At 38.7% G+C, this 16,446-nt stretch overlaps 1 protein-coding gene across 1 annotated transcript; it reads left to right on the top strand.

The window, feature by feature from the left end:
- Positions 1–4,665: 4,665 nt before the first annotated feature.
- On the top strand, positions 4,666–15,455 carry LOC589384 (arrestin domain-containing protein 3). Its single transcript, XM_030975515.1, has 7 exons — positions 4,666–5,429; positions 7,096–7,230; positions 7,451–7,683; positions 11,064–11,246; positions 11,878–12,072; positions 13,552–13,912; positions 14,424–15,455. The coding sequence occupies exons 1-7, from the start codon at positions 5,309–5,311 to the stop codon at positions 14,648–14,650; spliced, it is 1,455 nt and encodes a 484-aa protein (XP_030831375.1). The 5' UTR covers positions 4,666–5,308; the 3' UTR covers positions 14,651–15,455.
- Positions 15,456–16,446: the final 991 nt, after the last annotated feature.

Genomic DNA, 16,446 nt, shown 5'->3' with positions numbered 1-16,446 from the left:
GTTTGGTATATAAACTGGTATTGTTGCAAGTTGGGGGTGGGAACATTCACTTGTTAGCGACGTTAATTTCATTTTTTTGCAAACTAGTGTAGCAAGCAAGAAAAAAATCACTTCTTTTTTAATAATTGCCACTTAAACTTGGTTCAATTTATTGTCCCATGCAGGGCGCGGGAACAATATTGTGTTTAGGGTGATTTTATACCCATTTTAGCTAGCGAGCGAAAATACATCTTTCTCTCAATGAATTGCTATATAAAATTTGTTTCATTGTTGCAGGTAGGGGGCGGGCACAATCGTGTTTAAGGCAATGTCAATCCCATTTTGGCGGGCAGGCAACCCCCTACATTTCTCTTTTTAATGATATTGTAGCAGGTTAGTGGTGGGCACATAATTCCACGAGCTAGCGAGCGTAGCGAGCGAAAAAAAAATCACTTTTCTTTTATAGGGAAAATATGGTACATAAAACTTGGGTTCATTGTTCCATGTCAGGGACGTGATTATTAAAAGCGGTGTTAATTCTATTTTGACGAGCGAGCGTAGCGAGCGAGCAAAAAAAAAATCACTTCTCTTTATAGGGAAAATATGGTATATAAACTTGGTTTCATTGTTCCATGTCAGGGACGTGATTATTAAAAGCGGTGTTATTTCTATTTTGGTGAGCGAGCGTAGCGAGCGAGCAAAATTTTTGTAATGATAATTGGTTCATAAATTTCAGATTTTTTTGTTGCAGGGCAGGGCTTACACAATCATGTCTAAGGTGATGTTAATTCCGTTTTGGCGAGCACGAGCACACCAAAACTTCTTTGAATAACGTTTCGTTCATAATTATTAACTGGTTGTTGCAGGTTGGGGCGGGCACGTTAGCGGTGTCAATTCCATTTTGGCGAGCGAGCATAGCGAGCAAGCAAAAAAAATAAATTCTCTTTTAATAGAAATTAATAAATAAACTTGTTTTTATTGGTGCAGGTCAGGATGGACGCAATCGCGTTTAACGCGATTCAATTCCTTTTTGGCGAGAGGGCGAAAAAACTCTTCCATTTTTAATGATATTGTTGCAGGTCAAGGGTGGGCACAATTGTTTCCAAAGCAATGTCTATTCATTTTATTCGCGAGCGAGTGTAGCGAGCGAGAAAAATGAATTAGTCTCTTTTAGTAACATTTGGTACATATATTGTGTGTTATTGTTGCCATGGTTGCAGGTCGGGGCCCGTCGGGGCAGGCACAATTGTATTCTAGGCAATACTAATCCTTTTCTTTTTTCAGGGGGACGAGGAAGTGAAAACATTTAATACAAAATAGGCTAGCAAGCAGTTCGCGCCAGCGAAGAGTTTCAAATTTGTTATATCACTTATATTTTCCTATTTTCATTTGTTTTAATTTTTCAGGGCCGTATGCGGAATATTTTTCTGATGGGGGAAGGGGGAAAGATGCGTTAAAAGTTTTCGAAGAATCTCAAAAGCAAAAGGAGTGAAGGGAGTTCGAGCGACCGAACTGGTCATGAGGGTACTTTTGCATTTTCAAAAGTAGAATTGAAGGATTTGGTATAGGCCTACACTACATTTTCAGGAAAAAAACTGTACGATTTCAAAATATCTGGGGTCAACTGCCCCCCCCCCCCCTGGTGCTTACGGCCATGTTCTTTATTTTTTCCCCATTTTTATTCCTTTCCTTTTCTTTTCCCTTTTTCTTCCTTTTCTCTTCTTCTTCCTTTTTTCTTTCCTTTTTTTCCTTTTTTCTCTTTCTTTCCTTTTTTCTTTCCTTTTCCTTTTTTCTTTTTCTTTCCTTTCCCTTTCTTTTCTTTTCTTTCCCCTTTTTCTTTTTTTCCCCTGGAGCCCGTCAGGGGGGGCACTCTGCCCCCCTGCCCCCCCCCCATAGGTACGCCAGTGGTTATGTACGTGCGTGTTGAGCCCATGGGAAAGTTTAGGGTTAGGGTTAAATCAAGACCTCTTTTTAAAAAAAACCAATCTGTGCCGCAGACAAAAAATGACGCGTCCCGGTATATAGACAGTATACGACAACTGGAGTAAGAGACGGGATTTGAATGTCAAAATCTATCGCATGAAATTGAACGTAGATAATAACTTACGGCAAAGGTTCGTTTTTCTCTCATTAACTGGCTTGCCGAATCTTTTTCTCCAGGGCCCCGTTGCACAAAACTTACCATTCAAAATTTGCCATCCATGGAAACCTTTATTTTTTATTGGCTGTTGAGAGTTGAGACATGTTACCATGGTAGTTGTCATTGACTGGTCTCACTGTTTCATATTAAAGTCGAGGCTCATTTTGTCAGCATCGCCTTCAGAGCTCTAATCCGCACATTACACTAAGAAGTTGACAATTTTCGTTTTTAAATCAGTTGAAGCAGTTCAAAACTACCGTGTGACATCAAACTAAATAATCACCGACATCAAATAGTTGAATATTTGGTCTTTCCTCTCATGTATTTGACATGCCGAAAGATTTATTCTGTGTCTTACTGTTTCAGATTGAAATTAGAGCTCAAACCTGTATTTTGAAGGGAATGGTCGCATAATACTTACAATAACGGCCAAAATGAGTTTACATCTTTTGCCGTAGCAAAAAGCAGATTTGACAAAAGACCTAACTCCGTTTCGTTGACAATCAGCCATGCATGAAGACTCTCGTCTACGGCTGATTGTCAACGAAACGGAGTTAAGTCTTTTGCTAATTTCGTTTATTGATACGGCAGGCAGCCAGTGAAAACGAATTCGTTTAATAAAATTATGGAAATGCAAGCACTACTTTAAACAAATAGAACTTTGTCATTCCTCCCTCATTTTTCCTGATTGAGGTGTCATATGAAAGGGCAGAAACTCAACTTTCTAGAAATGTGAATTTTTCTTCGAAATTCAGATACCGCCCGCCAAATGTCTTTTTGGTTTACTTCCTTCAAATTGCTTTTAATCACTCATGCGTGAAATATGCATCATCTGAGTAGCATCACATGAAAGAGGAGACTCTAAGCTTTCCAAATATGTATCATTCATTAATTATAGTTGGGATTAAGTTATGATAGAACATCGATACTGCTCGGTTTCGTTTTTTCTGGGACGCACTGTATATCAGGGAGTCTTGGGGGGAGGTCACCCCTACAAACGGCCTATTTGTTAAAAGGATACAAAATCAGGAGCGTACAGCTAAGCTGGCCCCGAAATCATTATTGTAGTTGATGAAAACCCCTCGGGGGTCTCGGTCAAATATAAATACTATGAGCATGCGTGACCAAGAAAACTCGTATAAAGGGTGTTGTTGTTTTTTTAGATTGGACGCGGTCCGCGTGGTGCCGCATTATTAAAAAAAACGTCCATTTGGAGCCATTTTTCAAGAAAAAAATGATTCGAATTCCTGCTGTACGCGCCGGTATACGCGTTAAGAGGTATTTTGCAAGCCCTCAGACCGGGGGGGGGGGGAGGGGTAATAATTCGTCGTGTTTGCTAATAGTGTGGACGATGGCTTATCTAGCGCGAGTCGGGTTGAAACGATCTTAAAATCTTCAGTAGATTTTGATTTATATTACATAGTCAACAATTTTTTATTAATTTTATTTATTTATTATTAGATTTTAAAAAATCAACACGTAAAGTAATGTTCAGGAACTCATCATGGTTGATTTACAATGAAATTGAATATAGTGTAAACAAAGTTGAACTAAAATGATACACTTGTTGTTTTACGCACATGAAAATCAACGAGTGAAACCAGGCTGGCTACATATTGTAGCAAGACAAAGGCAGGAGATGATGGGGGAGAGAGAGCCGGGTGAGAGAGAAATAGAGGGACAGAAAAGGGGAAGGAATAAGAAAGAGGAGAGAGATAGGAGAGAGGGGCATATTTAAAGAGAGAGGTGTGCTGTGGGAAGAGGGATAGAGAGAGAGAGAGAGGTCAGGAGAGAGAAAAGCGAGAGAAAAAGAGAGATTAAAGGTAAAGACCAGTATTGGCAACGCCCCAATTTCAAAAAATGAAATGGAAGTTCTCATTACCAATCATGTGAAAGAATATGTTTTGACTAATACATGATGATAAAAAATTTGCCGGGAAACCGCCTACTAATTCATATATTTGGTAAACTTATTTCTCTCATGGTCTGGTGAGAGAGATAGGGTAGTCCCATATACATCTTTCTGTGTATAGTGCTTGTAACTTTACGAAGAATGGGCCAAATTTCTTATCATTTTGATGATTCCAGAACCTTGCAGATGCTAGATGCTAGATGATCAACCTTTTCTGATCGATTCCACAACGTTTCTTTCACAATGCAATCGCATGACCATTACTGGTCTTTACCTTTAAGGTAGAGAGAGATAAGAAGAGAGAGGCGTATCGACTCAGAAAAATGGGTGGGGAGAGGGAAAGGGAGAGAGAGAAATAGAGAGATAGTGGGAAGGTGATAGAAGAGAGAGGGAAGGGGGAGGGGGATAAGAGAGAGAGAGGAAAAAAGAGAGCAGGAGAGAGTAAAGCGAGACTTAGAAAGAGATGGTTTCAGCCTATAGGAATCATCGTTTAGGGGGGTAGCGCATATTGCTTCATGACCGGGGAAAATCCCCAGGTGAGGTAATTAGATGCATGCGTATATGCTCGAGTTCTGTAATGCCTAATGGCTAGCCGCTATAAAGCCAGGATAATAATAATTAATGGAGCGCCAGGAGTGGCAGTTTGCCAGACAATGAAACCCTCGCCAGTCGTTTTGTGTAAATTAACAGTGTCTGCACTATCTGAGACTAGACTACAACAGACTTTGTCTAGAAAGGATTACGGTTTCAAATCAGAGTTCGGGCCGGTCTGACGTCCCTGGCCTTGCAGACTACACTAGTGTGATGTTTGTGCTATTTTTACCGACACAACGTTTCTGATATTTCATGCTCATAGGCCCAAGCCTTCATCATAATATCAGCTTTCATCTCTGAAGCATTTAAATTCGAAACTAATCACTCTTTTTGGATATAGCGAGTCGCAACTCTCCGTATTACATCTACTCATTACTCTCGGCTCTGGCTTAAGTGACGGATCTCCTCCACTTTCATCCATCTTCCTAATCCTATACCGTATACCTATAGCGCGCTAGCTCACTACTCCCCGCCCCGCTCCCGACCGCGCCCTGCGCTCGCGCTCCCCGGATTCACACGGTATACAGTCGAGTATATCGAGTACGACCGCGACCGCTAGCTGGTGTGATACTGTCAACTGTGTTCCCGTTCCCGGTGTCGTCAACAAGTGAATTTTAACTTCTAGATATAGACCTAGGCCTATAGGTCTTACTGAATGACATCAGACTGACAAATCGTCAATAATGGGTAAATTGCAGACATTCGAGGTGGTTTTCGAAGGTAACAACGAAGTGTTTAAACCAGGAGACGCCATCAATGGACAAGCTAGGATAGTTCTGACTGGAGAAAAAGGAGATATTCGAGGTGAGATGTTAATTCAATCATTCTTCTTTGGTGCAGTCTGCTTCCTTCATTTTTGAAGATTAATTGCAGAACGTTGGTAAAGTGTGTGTCATAAGGGTAGGGTGCATGTGCCAATAACTACAACAAGGTGCAAGTAAACAGAATTGTATCTGCAGATTGGAGACGTATAATTAGGCTTCGACAAATCGCTGTTACTGTTTTTGGTGCAAGACATCGACTGGGAGGGTGTTCCATCCATGTCTTCAAACACTGTCAGTTCTGATGTTTTGATGTTGATGGGACCTGGATAATGGATCGAGGTATAATACTAACTTGTATATAAAGATATCCTTGTGTGTGAACAGCTCTTTTTAAACTAGGAAGTTTGCCTCTGGATGGATTAAGACGAGGGTAAGAGCACATTTTTTTTTTTTTTTTTTTTTTGTATACGCTACGGTTTGGCTGGAGGTTTTTTCATAAACTGGGAGTCTCCCGCTACAAGCTTTTGGGGCGGCGGAAGAAGGAGCGTGGTGGCGTGAGATTCCCACCAAATGCAGGAGGGTTGACAGCCCTGTTTAAACTGTTTAAGTTTTTTTTTTTTTTTTTGTATACGCTACGGTTTGGCTGGAGGTTTTTTCATAAAGTGGGAGTCTCCCGCTACAAGCTTTTGGGGCGGCGGAAGAAGGGGCGTGGTGGCGTGAGATTCCCACCAAATGCGGGAGGGTTGACAGCCCTGTTTAAACTGTTTAAGTATCCGGACACCCGAACCGCACCCCCCCCCCCCCCCATACAGTTGTTAGATCTATATGGCAAATCGATGCAAATATACATTTGAGGGGGAACAAGATTAAGAATTTTCATTGGCCATGAAGCTAATTAGTTAAGCCTATAAGGCCTAGGCTTAGAAAGTGAGGACTTATTACCAACCAATCTGATGCCAAAAAGGAGGTGGACGGGGATGAGGAACGCGTTATTTTTGTTATTTGGCCTAATCTCTTTGGGTAATTTTGGATAAATCTGAAAGATTGTGATGGAGACTATGTTTCTTAGCCGATAGTATTGTTTTCATGAAGGTGTCAAATTTTGTTGGCTTTGTAAAACAGGTTTTCGCCTTTTTCCAATAAAAAAAATGTAGGATATCAAATTATCAACTCAGATTACCATGTGAAAAAAATAAGATCCTCTTTCTAGTGTCTGGTGACATTTTTATCTATGGCATTTTGACCTCTTGCATTATTATATCTGTTATTACTAGTACCGGTAGTCGTAGTAGGAGGAGTAGTAGTACGTATTACCATTATTATTATTCATAATTTTTATTATTATTATTATTATTATTATTATTGTTGTTTTTGTTTTTGTTGTTGTTGTTGTCAACATCATTATCCTCATCCTCTTAATCATCATCATCATCATAAATACCATATGAAAATCCCATGATGGAAATGTGCCATGAAATTTTTAGAGTGGAACTATTAACTAACATATATGATGAATTGATTTAATTTTAATCAGTAAATTATTTGCTCTGTCTCTTTGTCTCTGTCTCTCTCTGTCTCTCTCTCTCTCTCTCCCCCTCTCTCTCTCTCTCTCTCTCCCTCTCCCTCTCCCTCTCCCTCTCTCTCTCCCTCTCTCTCCCTCTCTCTCCCTCTCTCTCTCTCTCCCTCTCTCCCTCTCTCATCTACAGGTATTAAGGTAGTGTGTAAAGGCAAGTCCTACACACATTGGTCTGAAACAAGGGGCTCTGGAGAGCACAGAAGAACCATCCATTACACATGGAAAATTCCATTCTTCAAGCAAGAAGTTATTCTGCGTGGTGCAGGTAAACCTTTGATGTAATGCAATCACTTTCTTCATTAATTTATCTATTCTAATTGTTTTTATATACAATAGTCTCTTTATGTATCTATTTTCGGTCTCCTGAATGCATTATCTATAATGTACAATGTTGAATCAAATCAAATCAAATATTCTGATAACAGGTATTATGATTCTTTAAAAAGTTCCATTGTTATTCTTGAAATGTTTCACTGAATTAACAGGTAAGGACAACAAAACAGCCAGCAGGATGAATCTGCCTATTGGAGACCATCGCTTTCCATTTCAATTCCAGCTCCCGAGAGAGAGCCTTCCTCCACCATTTGAAGGTACATGGGGCTGGGTCCGATATTACATCAAGGCTACCATCGATAGACCGTGGAAGTTTGACCATAAAGTTCAGCGCTTCTTCAGCATCTGGACAACCAAAGATCTCAACCTGATGCCCAATATCTTGGTAAGATGATCTCTAGATTTGATTTTTAAGATTGATAAATACATGTATGACTGGAAATCTCGATATTGAACTTATATTGTTTTACAGGTGTCATGGTCACCTTTATAATAAAACATGATTTAAATGCATTACTCTAGTTGCAGAGGTTTAGGCCACAATATTTGTGTTTTTATAGCAAGTCATTTATTGTATAAATGGGGTGCCCTGTAGGATGCCAATTTGATTGTGTTTGCATTGTGCTTGGTCATGTTCTTGCTTGATCGCTCCCAATAAAATCAACAGTTTGTGCTGAAAAGTGCTGAATTAATAAAGAATACAATCATTAGGGTAGTACTAAGTATTATGATCAGTCAAATAGAATTGGAAAAGGACTGTATTCACTAACAACAAAAAAATTGTCTTTTCTGTTAGGCCAAATAACAAAAATAATGAGTTTCTCGTTCCCGTCTGCCTCCTTTTTGGCCACCGCCTACTCTTCTTTTTTACTATTTACTATTCAGAAAAAGAGCACCGCCAAAAAAAATGTTCAAGGGAATAAAAATTCTAGTCTAACCTTGTTAAAGGCAAGAAGTGACTGGTTGCCTTTCTTTACAGGTCACTGCTAAGAAGTTTTGACCATATTACATGTACATGTAATACACCAGTTTACGGTTATGGGTGCCATTTTAATTTACGGGTAAAAAAACCATTAACCTCTACAGGTCAGTGGTTTACGCGTAAAGTAAGATAGCACCCATGCAAATATGATGTGAGCGCCAATGCAGACAGTGTCATCAATGTTTTCAGGTGCGCATGTATTGTTGCGTCACTGCCTGCGCTGTGCGCTCACATCTAATTAGCATGGGTGCTATCTTAATTTACGCGTAAGCCACTGACCTCTAGAGGTCATTGTTTTTTTTTACCCGTCTATTAAAAGGGCGCCCATGTGCACATGCGCACTGTTGTAACCACAAACTGGTGTATTCATTATATTTTGTTTTTTTGTGCACTGCAAGGCATACTTTTCTCAAAGTATTCCTACTGATTGTATCGTACCTACCCTGCATATTTAAATGAAAATTCCTTGGATAAATCAATAAATAATATGTTTAAGGTCAGCACACTTTTGGAGGAATGAGATACAGACTAAATATAGAATGGAAGGGAACTGAATAAATATTGAATAACAATAGTCGTACGTACCTTTGGTATCTCATTATGGATGAATATGGTATTGACTTTAATATATCGATGACAAATAAAGATTTTGCGGATGAATGTAAAACATGCATGTAAGCAACTGCTACAGATGTGTGACATTTCTCTGTCAATCCAATAATTCAATAGAGGGTTAATAATCCCATACATCAGTGCTATCCTCTTATCATTAACACACATGTACACATCAATAGTAGGGCAGTGAAGGGCACAAAAAGTATTTTTTATCAAAATGGTTGCAGCTTCATTGATGTCATATAATAATATTTAATAATATTTAGCTTTTATATAGCACTTTATACAAATGTCTCTAAGTGCTTTACAAATATATTATTACCTTGGTCATTGGTGCTCATTCAGTGCTTTCCCACACACAATGTGTGCACAATCTCCACTCCCTGGGGAGCATTCCAGCCATTCCAGTGCAGGTTAATATCTTGCCAAAAGATATTAGTGCCGTGTCGGGATTCGAACCCTCGACCTTCGCATTTCCAGTCAAGCGCCTTAAACCACTCGATGTCATACAGGGCATTAAAAGAGACATTTTTTTATCAATTCCCCCCCCCCCTTCATTTGACCCTCACTAGGCATGATGCCACTTGAATGGATTTGCAATTGTAAAAGTGAAATTTGAAATTTCCACTGAAATTATTAATGGCCTTAATTGTTTTTGTACAAAAACTTCATTCTGGTTTGTTTGAAAGTACTCTTTTTCAGATTTCCGAAGCTACAATGTAAATCACTTCCTGCTATGCAGGTTCCTTTCATCAGGGGCGTACGCAGGGGGGGGGGGGGGGGGGGGGGGGGTTTGGGGGTTCAAACCCCCCCCCCTTTGGTATGTTTATGTGTGTAAACCCCCCCCCCCCCCTCACTCAGCAACTTTTCGGTTGGCTGAGTCGATTTTTTTTTGGACTACCAAAAAAAAAAAAAAAAGTGTCCGCTTACCCACCCCCCCCCCCCCCCCCCCCCCCACCGGCGCGATTTTCAAATTTTCGGGAGCAAAATATTTTGGGCCATATTTTAAAAACCCCCCCCCCCTTGAAAAAATCCTGCGTACGCCCCTGCCTTTCATACATGATTCAATGACCAAAAAACTGATAAAAGGCTGTGATGTACATTTTGTAGAAATAGCTTTTATAGCTAATTCAAGCTGAACACATGTAAATTTTTCTCTGTTCTCTGAATTTTGAAACTTCCTAAAGCAAGTGGTCTAAAATGATTAAAAAAAATCATTTCTTTTGTCATACATTGCATCAGTGTGCTGAAATAGCACAATATCTGTGAATAAATATACCTTGGCCAGCTGTATTTAGCATGGTGGTCATCTTGGAAGAAAAAAAGAAGAAGAAAAAATAGTAAATAGACGCTCCCTCCTCCTTTTTTGAAAATGTCTGGACAAGAAACTCATTATTTTTTGTTATTTGGCCACACTGCTTCAAAATAAAATTGAATTGAATAAGATTTGTGCACTTTCAGATGGCAGTACATTTGATTTCAGATGAGATTATAAGAAGTTGAAGAAATTATCATTAGTGCTCCAAAGATGCTTGAAAACAGAAAGGTTTTTTTTTAACAGTTCTCAGGTATAGGGCCCCCTTATACTCATATCAAGACACAGTTTTCTCCACTCTATAAAGCCTTTGATAACTGCAATCAAACAATCAAAGGATGTCTCAAGGAATCAATCACCTTCAATAAGTCAGTGCCGCACAAGCTTTCCTTGGAACCCTACGAATACCTGCCATCAGGTTCAAGTGAGGCATGTCCCCCCTGGTCCTGTTTAAATCGCCTTTGGACTGGAACAGCAGGATGCATGCATGGGGCTATAGTAAAGATGAAGGAACTATGTTTGACTGTGGGGAGGAACAGACGATGGAACACCTTTCAGTCTGCCCCCCCCCCTCCCCCCTCCTCCCAGAACCCTGTAACCCCAAAGTCTTATAGGGTTCAATACCAAGGCCAGATCCTGTGTTCTCCACTGGACCAGGCTTGTGTAGTGACTCAAAAAGAAGAATGGCCCCCTTATAATCATTGATTTTGATTAAAAAAAACAAGCTTTTCCAATGGACTCTGTTGCATCAGGCTTAGTGTTCACAAGGTTGTAAAAGGGAACTTTTTAAAGAAACAGAAACATATGATTTGATAAATCATTGTATTAATTTGAATGTTTTTGTTTGTTTCAGACAATGCCAACTGGGATCACTGAGAAGACTGTTTGTTGTTTATGCTGTGAATCTGGACCAATTAGTGTGCGAGGATCCATTGATAAAGGTGGCTATGTCCCGGGAGAGAACATCCTTGTTACCGTGGAGCTCAACAATCAATGTGGTAGAGAATTAGTCTCCCTCAAGGCTGCTCTGTTTCAGGTTAGTCAAAAGTTGATGTACAGTCAATCTAATTTCATTTCAATTCACTTCATTTATTTTCCATTTTAAAACAATGTGAACACAAGTGGGCAAGTAACAGCAATAAAAATCATAATATAACATGGTAGGATGGCAGGGTTCCAGTTTTTACATAATGATAATAAACAATTTGATAGAAAATCAGAACACTTTTAATTAATAGAATTATAAAACCGTACAATAATACCTGAAATCAAAACATACAGCATTTGCACATTATTCACCTTTGCACATTATTCAACAACACATACATACAAGACACACACAGTCATGCCCACCAGTTAGTCTGCAAGCACAGACCCTAATTTGACACTTTATCAAACAATCATTGTGCCTTGAGAGAAGCCTAGCCCAGCTACCTACTGGTTATGTCAGGAGCAGCTATACATGTCCTATGGTAGTCTTATATTGCAGACTCTCTTTTACGACTGACCAGGGTTTGTGCTTGCAGACTACCCACCAGTCATGACAAGCAAAACCAATTAAATATTAATAAGAAAAAATCAATGTGTAATTAAATTTTTAAAAGTAAACATAATCTGTATGACAAAATTATTACTTGTTTTATATTACATGTTTTATATTACTGCAGAAATCAATTTACCATGCCAAACATGGATCAAGCACTCACACACGTAAAAACACAAAGAAGATTTGTGAGATTGAACTTGAAGACTTCAACGCTCAGGAATCTATGATCTTTGAGAGGAAACCGTTGGCTATTCCACCGATTGCTCCGATGTCCTTTGAGAACTGTCCCAACATTGAAGTCATGTATAAAGTGGTGGTAAGTGTGTCATACTGTTATTAAATGCATACCACTAAACAATTCATGGTTTGTAAAGGAATTGTATGTTTTCAAATTAACTCTTAGCCAACAGGGGCCCGTTCCTAGAAACCGTCATAAGTCTAACTTCTTGACTATCCCATTGAAACGTGTGTTATAGAATTAACACGTGCTTCAATGGGATAGTCAAGAAGTTAGACTTATGACGGTTTCTAGGAACAGGCCCCAAGTGTAGAAGGAAAAAAAGATCAGTTTTTCATGTATGTAACTTCACACTGCATGAAATTTTTTTTTAATTTGGAGAAGGGAAACTCATAAATTAGCAAACACCAAATTTTTATGACAGCCAGAAGAATTCAACTACCGGTACATGTAATACATTAACAGGTGTGACCGCTGTTCAAATATCAGGACATATTTCTTCCTGTTTACTGTGGTTTCAAAATACCAACTGGTGTAATGCCATTTCTGCTTCATATCGTTTGGTTACAGGGAACACAGTACCTACAGTGAGATAATTTATTTATTTTTTACTTTTTATAATTTATGTATTTATTTATTTATTTTCTGTTTTGTTTGTTTACTTCAATGTGGCTGGCATCTTTTTTTTATGCCTGTGCTACAAAGTAGCTGGAGGCAAAATGTTTTCAGGTTATCCGTCTGTACGTCCTGTTCTCGTAATCGCGTTAGCTCAAGAACCGTTTTATAGATTCCTACTAGACTCAAGTCGTGTATGTATCTTACAGAGCCAATGAACTGATTAGATTTTTGGGACACAAGGTCAAAGGTCACAAGGCTCTTTATGTATGCAAAAACAGCTCGTGATCGCGTTATCTCAAGAACCGATTGATGGATTACCGCCAAACTTAAGTGATGTATGTATCTTGCAGAGCCGATGAACTGATTAGATTTTGGGGGTCATAAGGTCAAAGGTCATAGAGTACCGAAGCTGTGAAGTATTGGCTGAGATAGGACCATCTGAATAAAAATATTTCCTATAGGAACTCAGTGTCATATGCTGTGGCTCCTAATGGTACATTTGAATATGAAGACATCTGGAAGAGTAATTAAGTATCCATACCTAGTGTTATAACCCTGAACCCTAACGTATCATAGGTAAAGGTTTATATTGTCTGCTGGGAGCCAGAAGGACATTAACTATGTGTTAAAGTGTATGAGTTAACACCCTTCTGGCTCCAAACAAACTACAGTCAAGCCTGCTTTAATGACCACATGTCTACAAAGGCCACATTATTTGTTCCCCTTGAAAATGGTTTCTCATTGAAACATGTACTAAAGGAACCTGTCTACAAAGACCACCTGTCTACAAAGACCACTCTTTGTGTTTCCCTTGGGTGGTCGCTATAGACAGGTTTGACTGTATATGTAGATGTTTATGGTACACTTTTTTTTTTACCATTGTAAAAGCAGAAGTATGTATTTCAGATACTAAGATTGATTTTGTTATCAAAATGACAGATTGAAGCAGATGTTTCTGGTACACCCATCGATGCAACGATTGACCTACCTATATTCATCGGCACTATACCTGCCTTGCCTCACCTAGTTCAACAAGCCACTCATCAAGCCCAACCTGGCTACCCGCCCCAAGCTGGCTATCCACCCCAGCAGCCTGGCTACCCGCCCCAGCAGGGCTACCCTCCTCAACCGGGCTACGCCCCTCAACCTGGCTACCCACCTCAGCCTGGCTACCCACCCCAACCAGCTGGAGGTCCACCACCCCAAGCTGGTTACCCACCACCTCAGGGCCAGTCTGGGTACCCTCCAGGCCCACCACCTGCTGGTCAAGGTGCAGCTCAGTACCCAGCTCAGCTTCCAGGTAACTATCAACAAGCTTTCAATAATAGGCATTCACTTGTATGGAGTATAGAACAAGCTCTGAAGCTCTGTCTAGTCTAGCTATTAGGCTTGGTGGATATAAATATGGAATTCTTTTGCTTTGTCTTTGTTATACAGTCAAGCCTGTCTATTAAGGCCACCTATGTGAAACACAATATTGTAGTCAAAACATATTCTTTCACATGATTGGTAATAATATCTTCTATTTCATTTTTTGAGAGGGGGGCATTTCTAAAACTGGTCTATACCTTTAATTCTTTGTTCACAAGTGTACTTTTTAGGAAATGATCTCTTCACCTATTTTCAGTATTATTGATTGTAAATCAAACTTATAACTTCTTAAATCTTGCCATAAATCAATAATTTCACCAAAGAAGTATATTTTGAGGTGATGAAATAATACAAGCATATAAGTTGGGGGTTATGTCATAATTTGTTAGTTAGGATGACAACTGTACTCTGAGCCGTGTCAATGTTGTTTGTTTTGATAGCCTTGCCTCCTCCAAGCTATGAGATGGCAGCGGAAGGACCAATACAGATAGAAGGTAAAAAAGGAAGCTTTGGGACCACCAGTTATGCACCGAGGTACCCCTACTACAACCCTGGATCAATCTCTCCTCCTATTCCGTCTCAAGATACGAGTGGTGGACCCATCATGTCACAGCCTCAGTTCAGCCAGCATCCAACACACACGGAAGAAGTAAAGCTTGAAGTTTAATCCATAGACCTCATTTCTCCTGCCACTCCTTTGTATTCCTTTGCCATGAACCCTTCTGACCATTGTATGGCCAGAGTGCTCTCCTGGGGTGAGAGATGGTGCACACAATGTGTGTATATATGAATCCATTGACCAGTACAATAACCTTAGAGCACTTTGAAAATGTTATTTTGAAGTTCTCTTTTAATCATGTTTATCATTCTTGGTACAGTTAATATATATGTTAAAAATGAAGATACGGCCACTTTGGTTATAACATGATCTTTTATACTTCTCTTATCACTGTTTGTTTGATATGAATATTGCACTCTGTCACCGGCTGCCTCCTACTCACTCCCTCTCTCTTTCTTACTCTCCTCAGTTGTCTCTCTCATTACCTTCTGTCTTTCTCCTTCTTGCCAGTCAACATCCACATATATCCCTTGCTTTCATCTACCTTATTTTGCATACAGCATAGTTTTTCATTATATTCACTGTCTATAAAGCTTGTACCCTATTGCTTTTCTACTGTTGTAGGCATTGATCCATTACATTTCAGGCTATTTGTATGTTGTTGTTTTTTTTGTAGATTTTTTTTGTTGTAACTGCCGTATAATCCAACCATGCATCATATTTGTGTGGTTTAATTATTGGTATTATCCACACTAATTTGTATGAAATATTTTGTTGCATTATTTATCTATTTTTAATTTAAACAGATAAAATGAGTAAGAAAATTTGAATTTCAATTTTAACTTAGATAACTATTTGATCATGTGGAAAGAGAGCATGGGATATGACAGTATAAAATAAAAGATCAAATTCAGATTTTGTAATTTATTGTCTTGTTCTTGCCAATCATTGTATTTCAGAATTGACATTTACCTGGAATAACATTATTAATTCATATCAAATATCTATTTATTAATGGAGTTCTATTGCATTAAGCCCGATTACTGCCCAGTGAAGTGAGAGTATGTTTCAAATGTAATAAGATTAATTCTTTAGCCAATCATAAATACATGATATCATATTGTCAAGATTAGTTACCTCAAGAATAACAACAAGCAATTACAAATTGCACCTCTGAGGCTGGATAATATTACGTACAGTACTAATGTTGATGTTTTTATTTTGCCTTATTAGTTCCAGGGGCTAGACTCCACTTGACCAACTTTGATTCATCTTATGAACTAACATTAGTGATAACACTAACTTAAGGATGATCTTAAGTTTAGCGAAATATATCTTTTACTTCATATGTATATATCGGATATGAACTTTATTATTGTTGTAGCCCTACAATCTAAACGTATATTGAAAAATTATTTTTACTACTTTTGCTACAAGCAAAAATGAAGAGTAAATAACTGATATTCATAATTTTGCATTCATTATGCAAATTATTTGTATGTTACTTGATTGTTGTTTATCAAGTTATACCATTTGTATGCATTTATTTTATCGTGGATCACATTGCAGATTTTATATGCTTTCATAAGAAATCTTTTCATGGGAATATATTTTGTTGATGTGTCTTTGAGAGCATCAGTCAGTCACAGCAATGCAATACATTCACAATGATTGATCCCTATACTTGGTGGAATTTTTGTGTTTGTGTTTCCATGACAGGAAGGCTGCATTTTTAAAGGAAATGTTGCCCTGGCACATTTTAATTTTTATATCTATTTCCTTTTGACAGTGAAGTGAGTGAATTGACAAAAGGGAAAAGAAAGACTAAAATAATATAGAGTGAAATGTTTACTCAGTTTCATATTCAGTGTTCATACTATTTGAAGTTATGGAACCCAATGTGG

Source organism: Strongylocentrotus purpuratus, unplaced genomic scaffold (assembly GCF_000002235.5).
Source record: "Strongylocentrotus purpuratus isolate Spur 01 unplaced genomic scaffold, Spur_5.0 spur5_scaffold_8, whole genome shotgun sequence".
NCBI classification, from domain to species: Eukaryota; Metazoa; Echinodermata; class Echinoidea; order Camarodonta; family Strongylocentrotidae; genus Strongylocentrotus; species Strongylocentrotus purpuratus.
The sequence above is the reverse complement of the archived record's forward strand: the minus strand, read 5'-3'. Positions and strand labels throughout refer to the sequence as shown.